This window comes from Rhea americana, unplaced genomic scaffold, assembly GCF_003343005.1.
Source record: "Rhea americana isolate MKP2758 unplaced genomic scaffold, rheAme1 scaffold_142, whole genome shotgun sequence".
In the NCBI taxonomy this organism is placed as follows: Eukaryota; Metazoa; Chordata; class Aves; order Rheiformes; family Rheidae; genus Rhea; species Rhea americana.
In genome coordinates this window covers 1,868,456-1,885,008 of record NW_028185506.1, presented here as the reverse complement: position 1 = coordinate 1,885,008, position 16,553 = coordinate 1,868,456, and the positions used below count along the sequence as shown (strand labels likewise).

General features: G+C 42.5%; 2 protein-coding genes across 4 annotated transcripts in view; one reads left to right on the top strand and one right to left on the bottom strand.

The window, feature by feature from the left end:
- FOXJ2 (forkhead box J2) overlaps window positions 1–10,783 on the top strand; it is a 26,474-nt gene extending 15,691 nt beyond the window's left edge. Inside the window, exons 3-11 of one of the 3 annotated variants that reach the window (XM_085298860.1) lie at window positions 71–145; window positions 1,991–2,059; window positions 2,388–2,528; window positions 2,812–3,007; window positions 4,861–5,184; window positions 5,589–5,690; window positions 6,163–6,363; window positions 7,541–7,639; window positions 8,220–10,783. In XM_085298860.1, the coding sequence (XP_085154986.1) occupies window positions 71–145; window positions 1,991–2,059; window positions 2,388–2,528; window positions 2,812–3,007; window positions 4,861–5,184; window positions 5,589–5,690; window positions 6,163–6,363; window positions 7,541–7,639; window positions 8,220–8,308 (1,296 nt within the window). In that variant the 3' untranslated portion in view covers window positions 8,309–10,783. Of the gene's footprint in view, window positions 1–70; window positions 146–1,990; window positions 2,060–2,387; window positions 2,529–2,808; window positions 3,008–4,860; window positions 5,185–5,588; window positions 5,691–6,162; window positions 6,364–7,540; window positions 7,640–8,219 lie in introns of all 3 variants that reach the window. The other 2 variants (XM_085298861.1, XM_085298859.1) reach the window with 2 other exon arrangements.
- Window positions 10,784–12,129: 1,346 nt separating this feature from the next.
- On the bottom strand, window positions 12,130–13,602 carry C3AR1 (complement C3a receptor 1). Its single transcript, XM_085298798.1, has one exon. It carries the CDS (start codon window positions 13,600–13,602, stop codon window positions 12,181–12,183), a length of 1,422 nt encoding a protein of 473 aa, XP_085154924.1. The 3' UTR covers window positions 12,130–12,180.
- Window positions 13,603–16,553: the final 2,951 nt, after the last annotated feature.

Below are 16,553 nucleotides of genomic sequence, written 5' to 3'. Positions count from 1 at the left end.
TCCTAGGCATATGAAAAACTCCATAGATTTTCATTGTAGTGTTTATGCATATCTCTCAATCTCTCTTCAGAACTCTATTCGTCACAACCTCTCTCTGAATAAATGTTTTCGGAAGGTGCCTCGACCGAGGGATGATCCTGGGAAGGTAAGCAATCTGCATGCTTCTGGGCAAGCAATTTAAGACTGTAGGGAATAAGCCAGGGTTGCCCTTTCTAACCCATGGTTGGAATTTGAAACCTAAAGTGTAGGCAAAAAATGGAAGCGGTAGTAAGATTTACTGCTGTGCTTGGCTACAGAAGCAGTTACTTAAAGGGAACCTGTAAAGGGGCCTAAATGGCTTTAGTTTTGTTTTTTTCTGTTGTTGTTTTTTGTTTTGTTTTTTAATCTGTGATCTTTGTTTGACTTTGAAGATACTAGAGGAAGAAAAAAGAGGGCTGGATGTACTGAGTTTTCTTTCTTTTTCTTCTTGATTTTATGTTTAAATGCAGATCTAGTTGAACCTGTTCTATTATGACAGAGCTTAGAGGCTCCTGGCAAATGGTAGGCTTATGACATCATGGGTTTCAGAGAAACAAGATCCAAGGAAGTGAGAGCAGAACTACTACCTGTTTAGACTGCAGACCATTTGGTGTTGAAAAAATACCACCATCACATAATTCTTTAAAAATCAGTTGGAGGAAGAACTCGTAAGAATTTAGCAATTTATTGGTTCAATAAGGGCTAGTAAAACTCTTAATATATGCAGACTGTAGAGGGGAGTTGCTAGCAAAACCAAGACTTGGTATCCAGATATTACTGCTTTAAAAACAAGCAGAAGGAAATGGTGGGGATGTGAAGCTATGTGTTTGGACAGAAATCTTGTCTTCTCTTTCTGCATCATAAAGTTATCAGAAAGGGCCTAGGTCTTGTCTTTTCAGGTTATCTTTAAAGGACTGAGTGCTTAACTGACATCTAGAAATTGAAGTTGCACAGTTCTGAAGATCAGTGTTCAGAAACACCATCGGTTACATGGCATATTCCAGGAAATCCTAACTGGCTTCAGCGCACCTATTTGCAGGTGCTCATTGGCATGTTGGGCTTGCTTTATAAYAAAAACCTGTCCTGGGATTGTCATGATTATTCAAATTTCAGCTGGAAACTAAAATGAACTAAATAACTAGAGTTGTCTTTATCATAATTCAGAAAACAATGAACTGACATAATTATAGACTAATTTAGGTTGGAAGGGACTTTTGGAGGTCAACCAGTCTCTCACACAACACACAGCCAACTAGATCAGATTGCTGTAGTCTTTGTCTAGTCAAGTTTTTAATATCTCCAAGGATGGAGATTCTACAGCATCTCTGGGCACTTGTTCTGCGCTACCATCATTTTAATGAATTTTTTCTTTTGCTGTGCATTTCAGAGAAGACAGAGCCAGACTCGTCTGAATAACATCATTACATAGTTGAAGATAAGGTTAAATCCCCTTAGCCATTTCTTCTTCAGACTGAAAACAAGTCTTTCTCAGCACTTCCTGCACATCATGTGTTTCAGTCCCCTAACTGTCATGGTGGCCCTCTTCTGGATGTGCTCCTGTATGTCAATGTCTGGGGCACAGAACTCAAAGGGAAGTTTCACAAGCATTGAAGAGAAGGATCCTTTTGGCCCTCTTTGCCCAGCATGAACGTTTTGTTGGTCCTTGTCAGTCAACAACAAATCCATGCTGTGAGGAAGGTACTGCAGGTGGTGTGTAGACCAGCTCCTTCAGATCTAACATGGACCAAAATATCATTTGCCCTTGGTCTCCTGTCTCGGAGTTACAGAGGCATAGAGCATTCTACCTTCCACTATAAGCATTGTATCTTTCCAACACCCAAGTCTCAGCTGTCTGATGTCCTGGTGGTTCTAATGTTTAGTTGGCGCTCTATCCTTAAGATCAGTAACAGCCTACTGCAGGAACCTCTCAAATTTAGTAATACAATCACTAACTAATGGGTCTTCTTTCCAGGGTTCATACTGGACCATAGATACCTGTCCAGATATATCTCGTAAGAGGCGGCATCCTCCAGATGATGATGTGAGTGTCATTCTTTCCTGAGAGCATAGAGCAGGAGGAGGGTTGTCCCTTCTTGTTCTTTTAAAAAAAAAGGGAGGGGGGTAGACAAAGGCTAGGACTCAGTAAACTTATATGAATGTCCTATTGTTCTGGCTATTGTTGTTGTTCAGTAACAAATTTAATCCGGTCAAAAATCCTTTATTCTGACTCTTCAGTGACTAAAGCCTAGTCCTCTTTTCTAAGTGATGAATTTCTAATATAGAGGAGTTGGCTGCCCATCTGTAGTTTTACTTCTCCATCTGTTTTTGATTTCCACTCCTTCCCTTTTCTCTTTCTCCCCTATCCACAGATACCGCAAGACTCTCCAGAGCAAGAGGCAAGTAAGAGCCCTCGAGGGGCTGTTCCAGTCAGCACAGAAGCCTCTTTGCCACCTGAGGCCACCTCTCAGTTATCACTCCAGAGCACCACCCCCATTGCCAACTACAGTCAGGTGAGCAGCAGGGAAAAGGGTAGGAGATCTGAGAAGAGAGTAAAGGAGAAAAGGAAGGGGGGAGGAGTGCGTGAATGGAAGAGTGGTGAGAAGAGAGGGAATAGAGGAGAGAGTGGTATAGAGGGGAAAAAGAAAAAGGAAGGGAAGAAGTCAAAGTTGCATAGCCAGAGGGAAAATGAGGAGGAAGTGAAATGTGAGAAAGGGTCAGATGGAGATAAGGATAAAGGCATAATGGAATTAGATGGCTCCAGTATTATTTCTGCCATGTGTGGTCCTTTAGCAGGGTACAGGGCCTGTTGATGTAGCCTCTACAGTAGCAGGTGGGCAAGGCCGTGAAGGGGCCGATGTGCCACCTCCGCTCTACAGTGCCAACCACGATTTCAAGTTCTCCTACTCTGAGATCAACTTCCAGGATCTTAGYTGGTCCTTCCGAAATCTCTACAAATCCATGCTGGAGAAATCATCATCTTCTCAGCACGGTGAGTAACTACATGTGTTATGTGGGGTGGGCATAACCTACAGCCTTGTCCACTGATACATCCTTGGTGTGTGTCAGATCTTCCCTCTTCTAGGAGCCTGTGCAAACAGACTTTCTTTGTTTGACATGCTTTAATTAGTTCTGTGAGGGGCAGATAAGAAATTTGCATGTGCTTTCTCTATCCCTGCCCCCAATTCTGTCAGAATAAAAAGAGTTATGAATTTAAAATACTTTGTGCTGATACTAAAGCAAGAATAGCAAAAGCTCAGAGGAACGAAGTCCTGAAGAAAAGCTTGAGTAAGAAGTAGTCTTAATCTAGCATCACAACTGTTAGGTYAAAAACCATAACAGGGAGAAAGCTGTTGCATGTAAGTAGTGGATTTTCCGCAAAAGGAGAGTGGAAAGTCGTCATTGCTAAGATCTGTTAAAACTAGAATTGAATAAGGCCTTGGAGAATAGAGCTTTGTCAACTGAAGAGTGGGAACAGCCTACAACTCCATTCATAGATCAGCTATCTCTGATTGAAGAAGCAGCCACTAGAGGGCAGAGTCACTCCAAGGATAAGATGGGATGCCCACAGAAACCACTTCATGAAAATATCAAATTACTGTTCTCATCTTTACTCATTCTTCTAAATATTAGTCTGTTGTAAAAAGGACTGTATTAATAGATGAGCATCACTCCTATTTTACAGCTGCTCAGCTGTCAGCCATTATACAGCACAGACAGAGTTTGTTACTATAGGAGGACCCTCCTAAACTTGTGGCTTTAGTAAAATAAAAAAATACTATTTTTACTACTTGCATCACAGTGACACTTAAAATTCTTAGTAGGAGCCTGTTATGTGAGATGTTGTAGAATGAGACAGCTACAAAAATCCAAAAGTAAACCTTTATTCTGCGTATGTCTCTGACTGTAAAAACTAAGCAGCAGTATAGCTGTAAGGTGGTCTAGGAAAACTTACAAAGTTTGAGGAAGCTGTGTGGGGTGAAGATGATGGTAATGACCCTTTAGCCCCATTCCAGTTGTAGGAATTTGGCTCCAGTGGGGAACTGAGGCTTACTTATGGATGATCAAGTAAGAAGACTGAAAATAAGGAGTGGGTATTTCAGGTTAGTGGTATGTAGTGCATTTCACTGTGTTTTTTTTCCCAGAGGTTCTACAACATAAGGGAAGAATGAACAGGGGAAACAGACACAAGAAATAAACTGTGCTCCTAATGTGAGGAAGAATGGAGAATGCCTGATGCTTTTGCATGTATGGAATGAAATGGATGAGGGTAGCAAGAATACACCCAATGAGTCAGGAGGAAATGAAATAAGGAGCCCTAGTGTATGCAATGTGCTCTGTGTACAAAAGCAGTAGAATGTATGACCCCTGGTTATTTCTGTCAGAAAATTTGTGAAGGTTGCAGACCAAGCTTCCTGGAAGATAGGGACTGAAGAGACCTTTTCAAAACAGCAAATCGGCTTTATCACCTTCTCCATTATGTACATTCTGTTATTTAACTTCAAATTTGCTTAACGGTCATTTCTAGGAGACCAACATCTGTGTGAAATTTCAGGAGAGCAGGCTGTGGTTTGATGAATGTAGGACAAATCCAGGGAGGCATTTATGTGCCTAACACTGTGCTASAGGCTTAATCCTTTACTGTAGAATCTTTTGCTTTGAACAGAAGTTGGAGGCCAGCGAGGACATAACTGTGCATGTGTTAATTGTTTACAGCCTCTAGAGGGCACTTCAAAAGTTTCATAAATAGTGAGATGAGCAGTGTGAAATTAGAATTGGATAATTTGAGCAGGAATCTGATCCAGGCACCTGTTAAAGCTCCCTCCTCTTTCTTCCACCCTGCAGGTTTCTCTTCTCTCCTTGGTGACATGCAGCCCTCCAACCACAACTACTACATGTACCAGCAGCAGCAGCAGGGCCCCTCATCAGTGGGTGGTGGTCCCCCACTCCATACCCCGACCCCAGAGGGTTGCCCATCCCAAGGAGGAAAGCAGCAGGGTGGTGAAGGTTATGGCCCTCCACCAGTGATGTCCATGCACCCACCCCCAATGCAGCATGGAGGCTACCACCAGCATCAACAACACCACCCTCATTCCCACCCACAGCAGCAGCCACATCAGCACCAGCAACAACAGCAGTCACAAGCTTCAATCAACAATGCTGGCTTTGGTGAGTCACTACTAATGGAAAGAACAACTGGGAAAAAGAGAGTAGTGGGGAGCCCCTAGACAGAAATTCCACAAGGAGGCTTTCCCTAAGCAGTGCTTACATTTTGTGTACAAAAAAGGGCAAAAGCCGCTTCTGATTGCTCATTAAGTAGGAAATTCACTTCTCTCTGAAGGAAAGGGGAATACTTCTACCCTGGGTTTGGGAGTCTGTTCATGGGTTCAGGGTAGAGTCTGAGTAGAGCCCTAAATAAAAAGGGAGACATCCTCTGGTCTTCTAACGGAAGAAGGATTTCTCACTACTGTAGCGTTAAGCACTTTGGTGAATAGAGGCCAATCATTTTGTACTAAGGGGTGGAAGGAAAGGGTGTTCTGTCTTGGAATAATCTTGTTTCCATTTCATTCCAGCATTTCCCCCTGATTGGTGCTCCAACATTGATTCCCTGAAAGAAAGCTTCAAGATGGTAAACCGACTGAACTGGTCTAGCATCGAGCACTCCCAGTTCTCAGGTCAGTGTTGGCCTAGTGAGTTAGTGACTAGGAACACTAGTCTAGCATTTGGAAATTCTGTGCTCAGATCTTTTTTCACTGAAACCTTGTCAAGTCTGTGGGTTTCTCAGTGACACCACTCTTCTATTTATAAAATGATATGTCCTACTTCATAGGTTCTATTAAGACCATAAGTCACTTGAACACTCTACAAATTTGAGCAGGGGTATTAATTCATAAAAGTATCACAGCAAGCTGGTAAGATAATTTCCCTCCTGCTCTTCCCTCTCCTGGCCTGAGACAGTGAGACAATACCCTGAAAAGGGAGCTCTGCAGATGTCCTGTGACTGATTAGAAAGGAAGAAGCTGGGTTTGCAGGGAGAAGGTGAGATTTAGGGCTGGAAGACAGCAACTACTTGCAGGAAGTCTTCTAGAGTCAAGGGGAGAGACCAGTGTAAGTCCTGGCTTTGACACTGTCCCTTGTCCTCTGCAGAACTGATGGAGAGTCTGCGCCAGGCTGAGCGGAAGAACTGGACGCTGGATCAACACCATATTGCCAACCTCTGCGACTCCCTCAATCATTTCCTTACCCAGACTGGTCAGCTTCCTCATCTGGTCGGCCCACAGCCGCCCCCCCGAATCTCTGATTCTTGTGCCCTGAACAGTGGCAAGCAGGAGCAGTCCATGAACCAAGGTAATTAAGAGGCAGACTTAAAATATCATTTAAATGAAGGCYCAATTCTGAGAGTATTTATAGAATCATAGAATTGGTAAGGTTGGAAGAGACCCCTGGAGATCATCTAGTCTAACTCCCCTGCTCAGCAGGGTCACCTAGAGCATGTTAGACAGGATTGCATCCAGGTGGGCTTTGAATATCTCCAGGGAAGGAGACTCCACAACCTCTCTGGGCAACCTGGTCCAGTGCTCTGTCACTCTCACAGTGAAGAAATTCCTCCTTATACTCAGGTAGAACTTTCTGTGGTTCAGTTTTTGCCCATTTCCTCTAGTGCTGTCACATGGGGCAACTGAAAAGAGTTTGTCCCCATCCCCTTGATACCCTTCTTTCAGGTACTTGTAGACATTGATAAGATCCCCCCTCAGTCTTCTCTTCTCCAGGCTAAAGAGACCCAGCTCTCACAGCTGTTCCTCATAGGGCAGATGCTCCAGCACTCTGATCATCATAGAATATTCCAAATAGCTTGCCACCTTGCCAGGCAGTGTAACACCAAGCAACTAAGGGCTTGGCTGTTTGTGACCTTTGTGAGAGCTGTTTGTACCAGCTCAGCCTCATCTGACTTTAAAGAATTAGGAGTGTCCTGTGTCTGTGAGCTAGAAAAAACATCACTGTACGCTGCATACCGTTGAAAGGCAGCATATCCTGACAAAAATGTATTTAAAAAGTAGACTGATAAAGCAGATGCAGTGTGTTTTCTGTAGCTAACAAGTTGAAAGGAGTGACAAGGTAGAAAGGTTACTGTTTCACATTGCAGGAGCTCTTGTACCCATATTGGAGGAGAACTGACTGGACAAAGAGTAGGAAGTTGCATAGTGAGAAGAGCACAGAGGGTATCATGTATCATGGTCTTGATACAACTAATTGTGTATGACACCTAGCACTGAACTCAATGGCTGATTCTGAGCCAGCTTCTAGTATTTCCAGATGAAAATTTTCATTGTTTACAATAGAGACTCTTGCTGGTTCCCAGATCCAGATCACTGACCAAGATATTGCTTGCAGTAAGGACCCAATAACTGAACATCTCAGTATTCCATGGATCTGAGGGAGTTCCTCTGTGACTGAACTGTCACCCAGTTAAGGGCAAGACAGCTGCTCAGAATACTAACAGTTTTTTATTCCTTTCCATTCAAAGTGAACTCCTATGGTCAGCCCCAGCCTCCCCATCTCTTCTCCGGGCCATCCCCTATGTACCAGATTTCCACCCAGGACTCTCCAGGATATAATCGTCCAGGTAAGGGGTGACGTTGAGGCACATTATGCCAATGAAGATTGAAGAAGTGGCTCACAAAACCTCTGTGTGTTTCTCCCAGAGCTCTTGCTTTGGAGCACTGAGGGTGGAGAAGGAGCCTGGATTGCAAGGGATCCTCTAGAAGGGCTGTGCTATTACCCTGACAGGATTTAGAATTACAGTAGCCAGATTTCTTTCATTTCCATAAATGGTTTCCTAGCCTAGATTCACCCTCATTCAGATACTTGAAGACAACTTGACATGGGGAGTCTCCTATTGCTAGAGTATTTTGTGCTCTTATCAGCTGTGAGGAAAGTTAAGGAGGCTGGAAATTAACTCTGTAGGTGCTTCTGTGAAGAAGCTCACAGCACAGCACCTCCTGCCTGCACACTTTGGTATGAGCTGTCTGACAGGGAGAAATGCATTCCAATAGCGTTCTTGCTTGTTTGACTACGGGGAGAAGCTCGCGATGCCTGAATGCTTTATGTTTTCTTTTGCCCAAGAGCCCACTGTGAAAAAGTGTGACTTTTTTCTTCTAACTGGTCTGTTTCTTTTCTCTTCTTTTTTCTCGTTTTTGGTTCAGCTCACCATCTGGTCCCTCGGCCTCCAGGACCACCTCCAGGTGCCAATGAGGAAATCCCCGATGATTTCGACTGGGACTTGATCACCTAGCGAGCTACAGACTTGAGAGCCCGTCCTTCATGAAGGACATGGGAGGGAAGGGGGACATGGGGTGAATGGTGTCAGCACCACCTTCCTCAGCCTCCCTGCCTTGCCTGTATATAGATATATATTCTCTAACTCTGCCAGAGAAGCCACCGCAAGATGCTGCCGAAGATAATCCTTCCTTGCGTCCTGTTTATCTTTTTTCTTCTTTTGTTTATTATTATTATTATTATTATTATTACCAGTAATTGAGCACAGCCCTCCCCCTCCTCTGGTGGCCTCAAACGCATCAGATCAGCTCTTTCATGTTGCGTGGTGCCCTGTGGAGGGTGGAGCAATGGCTCCTTGGTGCCATGAAAAGACCTCGGAAGGTTGAATCCTCGAGTGCATCTTTCTCTGCCTCCATCGTTTTGCGTTTAACAATTCCTCTTTCCCTTCAAGGTGGCTGGTGAATCTGTTGTATTGGCTGCTGGAGTGAGGGAGCCTAGTGGACCCTGGAAGCCTGTAATTATGTTGTTTCTTATATGTTGTAAAAGTCAGGGGATTAAAGGGACACTGGAGGGGTGATCTTAGCTCTGTGAATTTTCTTGTACCAACAGGAAAAAGCAAGAAAAGAAGTAGAGATGCCAAATACAAAGAGAGGGCAATCTCTGAGGTAGGGAGAGCTGGACTGTGCTGGGAGTGTGGAGAAAAGAGAATCTATAGCAGAGAGGACATTTCAGCATAGATGGGTTTCAGAATGCAGTGCCATTTATGAGAACCTAAAGAGATTTTGAGGGAATCCTGATCTGTTTTCTACACTGCCTTTTGCATTTCCAGGCAAGTGAAGCCTATGTACTTATCAACTAAGAGAAGCTCAGCAGGTGTCTTTTGCACCACCAGTTGGGGGAGGTCATATGTGATTCATCAAATTCTGTTCCCCAGAGCTTTTAATTTTACCTCAACCCCTTCAAGCTCTCCTTCAAAATAGGCAGTGAGGCTTTCCATCTGCATATGCAAATCAGGAAGTTCTCTCATACCATCAGTATTTGTTTGATTATTATTTGACCGTCTCCCTCTCTTATTTCTTTGGAGACTGTCCTTGCCTCTGGTTTGAGAACGCCAGCAACAGTCTTGTCTGTGTAGATATAAATTCTCAGTTATTGGTACCCATTTGGTGAATGGGCTAAAGATGGAAAGAGGAAGCTGCTACTCAGAATGGAGATGAATTAGGGGACTTCTTGTCAAGGGGCTGGAGCCCTCCAGTCAAGTAAGTGGGAGGCCCTCACAAGTGATATGTTTGTAAGAGATGCACTAGACGAGAGAAGAAAAGTGGGGGAGATTTTTAAACTGAACAGCAAAGGAGTAGAATACAAAGGGGAAGAGGGCAAATCAGACCCCTTGCAGTTCAGCTGGGGAGATGATGGAATAAATTGTAAGTTCTTAAGGATGGGTTCTTGTCAGCACTTGCAAAGCAGGAAGGTAAAAAAGATGTGGGAGCAGGAGTRAGTGCGGAGATGCTTCCTTCCCTAAGCTGCATCCTCTGATCCCGTTTTTCTGGTATGGCTCTGCTCTATCAAACCTCTTGTTTCCTCTTTATTTTGTAAAGTCTCCCTCTGCCCTTATTCCCTATTTACTAGTGAAGAGAACCAAGATGGAAGTAAAACATCTCATGGGGGCTTGACATGCCTAGGGCAGGGGAGGTAGTTTAGCATTGCTTTTTGAATTCGCTGTAGGGATAAACCAATTGGATCTTTGTCAGGGAAGTGGACAGAGTCTCATTGGATTGGGGGGGAGGGAGCATTTGGGTTTATTTTTTCTTTTTTTTTTTTTTTTTTTTTTTTAAGTTGAGGGGGGTAAGGAGTTCATCATGAGTGTTTCCAAGAGAAATGAGGAGTCCTAGAGCCAGCTTCAGCATGGAGTCAGCTGTTATCTCTGCCGCTCAGGATGCGAATGATACAACTTGGAAGCATGTGTGATTGGGTTTCTGTGGAACGTGGCACCAGAGACAGCCTCTCCTAGGTGCCAATTAGTGCTTTGCAGAGGATGTTACTGAAAGCCAGCCCTGTGGGAGACTGAAAACACCACCTGGAAGAAAAACAAACCAAGATGGCTCTTTCTGCATAGCAAAGTGCTCCTCATTTGCATATTTGCCTCATTTGCATATTCAGTTGTGCCTCGTTTGCATATGTAAATATATGCCGGTCAGTGTGCAAATTAGCCTCGTTCCTCTGCCCTTGAAATAAATGCGCATGGTTAGCATGTGGGAAGGCATCCGTTTGGACATGTGGAGCTCTGCACTGCAAGCTGGTAACAGTCTGCTGAGAGCAAAGGGATGTGGCCTGTGGAGATAGGCCTGCCAATGTTCCTGTGTGCCCTTCCACTGTGGTGTGGCCCACAACGCTTTGTGTCAGTGGTCAGGGAGAGAGGGGCGTGGTCTCACGAGTTTATTTTTGTGCATGCTTTCTTAATAAAAAGAAAAAGTGAATGTTTATGGTTTAACTCTGGTGCCAGTTTTGAATTTTTTTTCAGCGGCGCCTGATCAGGTTGGTTCATCTCCTACTTACTTGCCTTATAGACAATTTTAGTGTGGACATTGCTGAGTTAAAAGCCCACACAAATATTCACTTTACAGTAGAGACATTTTGGGTTGTCAAGAGAAAGACTGGAGGTTCTTACAGCTAGGTATAGCACTGAGATCAGTGAGTCTTTCAACCTATTTTTCCTGTCAGTGGTATGCCTGCCAGAAAGACATAGTGAAAACTACATCAAAGCTTAGTGGTTGTTCATCATACCATTTCTTGGTCGTACTTCTTTAAGGAGCAAATAACACCATAAGCACATTTTAAACCACATAGTTCTGCTTTTCAGCAGTGGGGCACACTGTAGTTTGGGAAACGCTACAAAGGAATCTGACTGGAACAAACTTTTTATCTTCTTCCAAAATAAAGACACGAGAAACACATCTCTCTTGTAGGGAATAGAACATGATGAGCCTCAACACCACCTCCCTGCAGTTAGAATACAGGATAACACTTCTTAATTCCAAGGTTTCACTAAAAGGATGATAGACCAGCAGTCCCCTAATTTGGTTTGCCAATGACTGCATGTGCTTAAATTCAGTTTCTGTGCTGTCCTAAAAATGCAGTAGGGACATTCAGATGATCTGAGACCACATCCTAAAAGAATCTGGGACTCTTTAATGGTAGAGAGAGTGTTAGGGAAAGATTGAGTGCATGTTAATAAATGCACGTCTGAATTGACCAGTTAATAGTGTTCAGTGATGTATGTCCTGAGACTAAAAAACATCTTGTGCATCCCCTGGCATGAAAATCATGTCTGGAGAAAGTGAAGTTCCAACACAGTGTTGTGACAAAAAGTAGCACTTCCCTCTAGGTACATCTTCAGAAAAAAGAAAAAAACAGTTCTAAGTACAGGTAAAGGAAAGGCGAGTTGACAGATTTCAAGGAGGGACAACCAAGTTCTCTCTGCAGTTTATGAGAAACGGGAAATGCAGAACACCTATAATAGATAAAATATCCAAATAACTAATAACCATCATCTAGTAATTAAGAGGTTAAATTATACGATCTCACCACAAATCATTTTGCAAGTCTGCTTTATTCTTTAAAGGTTAACATACTGAGTTGTCCTCCTCACCACTGTCTTCTCTCAAAGACATTCTTCACATTTTAACTCCCCATCTCTCTAGAGGAGGATATAAAGGAAGTTAGCTGTTCTCATGTGGGCTATTTCAGTGCCCCATGTTGCAGCTCTGCAGATGTGTGTTAGAGTGTGTTAGAGCAAAAAACAAACAAAAACCAACAAAAAAAAAAAAAGCTGTAAGTGGAGAGTCAATGATGCACTTTGTCCTTGCAGTGATGGTTTGAAGTCGTGCGTTACACTGTGCTGCTAACATCCTTGTCTGTTGACGTCTTGTTTCTGTCAAGGGAGTAAGGGGTTGAAGGTGTTAGTTCCTCAACAAAGGCGCCTTCCAAGATTCCCTGCACTGATTGCCGTGCCTTTGCCCTGAAGTCTCGCCCCATAAAAACATAGAGCAGGGGGTTGATGCAGCTGTTAACGTATGCTAGTGCTGTAGAGAGGTGATCCCAGAGGACCAATGACTCCCTCAGTCCTGTACTAGTAGCAGCTACAAAGGACAGAATCCCAACTATGTGGTATGGAGCCCAACAGATAAAGAATGCAGCTACTACCAGCAAGATCACTCGCAGCATCTTGCTACGTTGCTTGTGAAACAGATTTGCATGCATCCTGAAAGCAATAAGGACATAGCAAACTGCCATTATGCTGAAGGGGAGTACGAAGCCAAAAATGGCCCTTGTGATGGTCACAACAACTAATGGAAGGGGTACAAAAGAATCATCCGCATAGAAATTTCCCAGTGAGTCATTATCACTGTACATGTTGTCAAAATCGAGCAAATCATCATGAAGGTCAGATAGTTTTAAATGGAAATCAAAGTTGGATGGTGTAGACGTATTTGCACTAGGCAGGCCATTAGGAGATTGCAACAGCTTAATGTCAGGATAGGCAGTGGAAGTTAACAGTGCGTTTATGTTTACTGGTAGAATTACTGTAGAACGCAGAATATGAGATGTTGTGATTATGTCTTCATTGGTGGATATGCTCTCTGTCTGGAAACCTGGATAATCATCAACGGGCTGATGAATGAAGATGGTGTCATCATAGGTGCCAGTTGGTATTAAAGATGAGTATTCCAATAATTCATTTACAGAATCATTGTCATCCATATAGTCTAGCGTTTTATCATGTCCAAAATTGTACCCACACTCAGTTTTGCCATCATAAATGATAATCTCACGATAGTGAAAGACAGGACAGCAGAAAATGAAGGCCAGAATCCAAATGCCACCACATGTTAATGATATGAACTTCATCGTTCGATGATTTTGGCACCAGACAGGTTTCATCACAAGGAGGCACCGGTCAATACTGATGGCCATGAGTAGGAAAACACTAGCAAACATGGTAAATATGATGACTGATGGAATGACTTTGCAGAGGAACCAGCCATATGGCCAGTATTCATGGAGGACCAGATGAACAATGGAAAAAGGCAAAGACAAGCAGCAAATGAAATCAGCCACAGCAAGGTTTAGGAACCAAACAATGTTCACAGATCTCTTCATTTTCAGGCCAGCTACCCAGATCACCAACCCATTGCCTGGGATACCTATGATGAAGACGATGATGAAGACAGCAAGGGAGCCAATGGATTCTGATGCATAATGTACAGCAGCCTGTTCATGTGAACTGCTGTTACCTGGGAGTGGAGACATTCTATAGCTATAAAACAAAAAGCAAATCAGTAGGCATTTCACATCTTCCTTCCCAAATTCCTCTTTTTATCTGTACTAAAGCCTTGCTGAGTCAGGTGTCAGTACTGAACTCTCTGGATACAAAAGCATAGGTCTACACTACTTTGTTCTAAAGGCTCTACCAGTCTGACCATTATACCATTTCACCATTCACATGGTGGCTAAGTCACATAAGTAAAATTGCCCTACTATTCAAATAGAGGTTTTATATACACTTACATTCTCCAATCTCTGTCATCCCTTTCGATTTCATTTCTCTTTCTTTTCAGTTTCCAATCTGAAGAGGAGGTCTCACTTTTTTCATACTCATACCCACACTATCTCCAAGTGTCTTCCCTGATCAACTTCTGGCTTTGCATATGTTTTTGTTCTTCAGAAAGGTAAGTCAGTATTGTAGTTCCTTTAGCATTTAAAACAAGCAATTTCTCCTCCTGGCATGAACAGGGAAATAGGCTTAGGCCGAGAGAGCAATGCTTATCTTGACRAAGTAAGTCCATTCTATTTTCTGGACATTACAAATAGAACAGACAGGTCAGCAATTCTATTTGCAAAAGGACATTTTTTTAAGGAAGTCCCAGTAAGCATTTCCTTTTTCCTGCTTTTCTAGCCCATGTATCTTTGTTCCAAGCTCTCTACCAGTTCTTTGCATTTCTAGTCTTGATGAGGAGAAAGGCAAGAGATGATTGTCTTAAGAAAAACAGAAAGAGAATTCATTGTAGAAGAAAAATTAAAATACAGAATAATAGTGATAATGTTCTTCAGCCATTTTAGATAGAAGAAAAGCTGTCCTTACAGCAAATCAAAGCTGAACCACAGAACACTTAAGTGTGGTTTTAAAGCTATAAGAAGTGGCTGTAGAAAGACTTTAATTGCTCAGTCACTCTTGCACTTGGATATTGGTATATTAAGTAGAAGAAATTCAGCAAAGTAAAAATAGATCTGAGAGAAAGAGCCTTGTCCGTTAAGCATTAGCAGAACTGTTTTACAAAACCTCAAACAACAAAACTCTTGCTGAATTAATGAAGACAGTTGTATCGATGAAAGGTCCTTAAAAAGCATCACAAGCAGACAAGGAAGCTGTACAAGTAATTCAGTCTGCAGAAGAAGCTGAGGATATACAAGACAATCAATACTGTTCCTATTTTAACCTCTATCATGGCAGTACACAAATGCCAGTCACGGATTGTTGTGTGTAGGACTAGACAATATTATTAAACAAACAAACAAACAAAAAACCCCACAACAACAAATCATCATTTTCTTGCATATCATATAGTCTAGATGTGGAGCAAATCTAAGTGGTGGAATTACTTCACAAAGAGAAAAATTAGTTAAATCGTTGTAATGAATATTGTAATTACCACTTTTTGCTAACAGTTACTAACACGCTTTTAGGTGAAGGTGAGCTCTGAAGAAAGCTATGAAAGAAGTCACTGAAGGCAGCTGGGCGTTTAACTTAAAAATCTAGCTAGTCCGTTCATTTTCCTGTGGTACCACTGATATATGCAGAAGACACTTTTACTGAGACCATCAGAGAACAGTGCTGCAAGAGTTGAATCATGCTGTCTCCTTATATAGCTACAGAATGTACTACAGTATAAAGAGGACAGAGAATCAGGTAATGCTGTAAAAATACTAAAACAAATCCTACACCAAAGCAAACAGAGAGATGAATTAATAAGAAGATCCTGCCCACCCTAAGTTTTCAAGAATGCTAAAAAGGCTATTATGTGTCTATGAAGGTGGAAGGGAAAAGTGGAGGGGAGAGAGAGATTTTTGGGAGCAAACAATAAGAAATTGCAGGCTGAAAAGGAAAGCAGAATTCTGCAGCTTATTATACTCACGCCAGTGAAGCAGACACTTTAGCATGTCAGGGAACAAGAACTATCCTGCCTTGGCTCTAGAGTGACTGAAAAAAGAAACCCCCATGGCATTTTAGGAACTGCTTTCTTCCTCTATGTGCATATGCATACTAACTATTTAGGTCCTTGCACCCTGCTGGAAGGGCTTAAAATGACTCATATCTGAAGTTTTAGACATAATCTGCTAGAAAAAGAAAACAAACAAACAAATAAAAAGTGGTTGTCCTAAGCCTGTCAAAATAAATCAGGCTCCTGAGTTAAGGAATAATAGGAGGCAAGAGGCTGATAGGCACAACACATACTTTACATAAGGTTTCCACAGAACAATACTGGAACAAGACACTGAGTCAACTCTCTAGGGTACTGGCGTAACACTGGCCACTGCTTGGTGCAGCTCAAAAATTCAAACCCCACCACGTTACCATCAGGTGTCTGGTCTCTTGTCTGGTAGCCACCTCATGCTCTATCAGATTCACCTACCTCATACCATTTCTTATCATTCTGGATTCTTATCAGTCCAGATCAGATTCTGTTTCAAATTGAAACTGTCTAGTTTACCAAATACCAAACACTTTACCCAACAAACCATTACTGGAAATCTCAAAGGGACTTAATCTGACTTGCAACATTTTGGGGTAGTTATGACTTTTTTTAAGAAGGAACTTGACTGATGAAGAAGGAGAAGTGGTTAACTGAAATGCTGATAACAGAAAAAGTAGTATGCCTATAGAATAAAGCATTCAAGGGTCTAACACTAGGACTTTTATTTCCCCCTCGAGTTGGGAAATCAAGAGACAGCAGAAATGACAAAGCCCAGGCATATGAGAATCAGGCTCAGCATTTTGGTTGTGGTCTGGAAAATTAACAGGACTGAGAAGAATTCTGCACATGAGCACATCATCTGTTTGGTAAGACATATGAAGGCTGGATCAAAGACAAAACCATTATATCAGGAACAGGAAGGCAGGCAAGGACTGGGCCATTCACCAAAGATTGATGGGCTGTCAGCAGCTTCCCAGGACAGCCCCTCTAGTTACCTCTTATTCTCAG

What these genes read in the sequence shown, in the direction of transcription:
- C3AR1 (XM_085298798.1), bottom strand. Translation starts at nt 13,602, where the DNA reads ATGTCTCCACTCCCAGGTAACAGCAGTTCACATGAACAGGCTGCTGTA.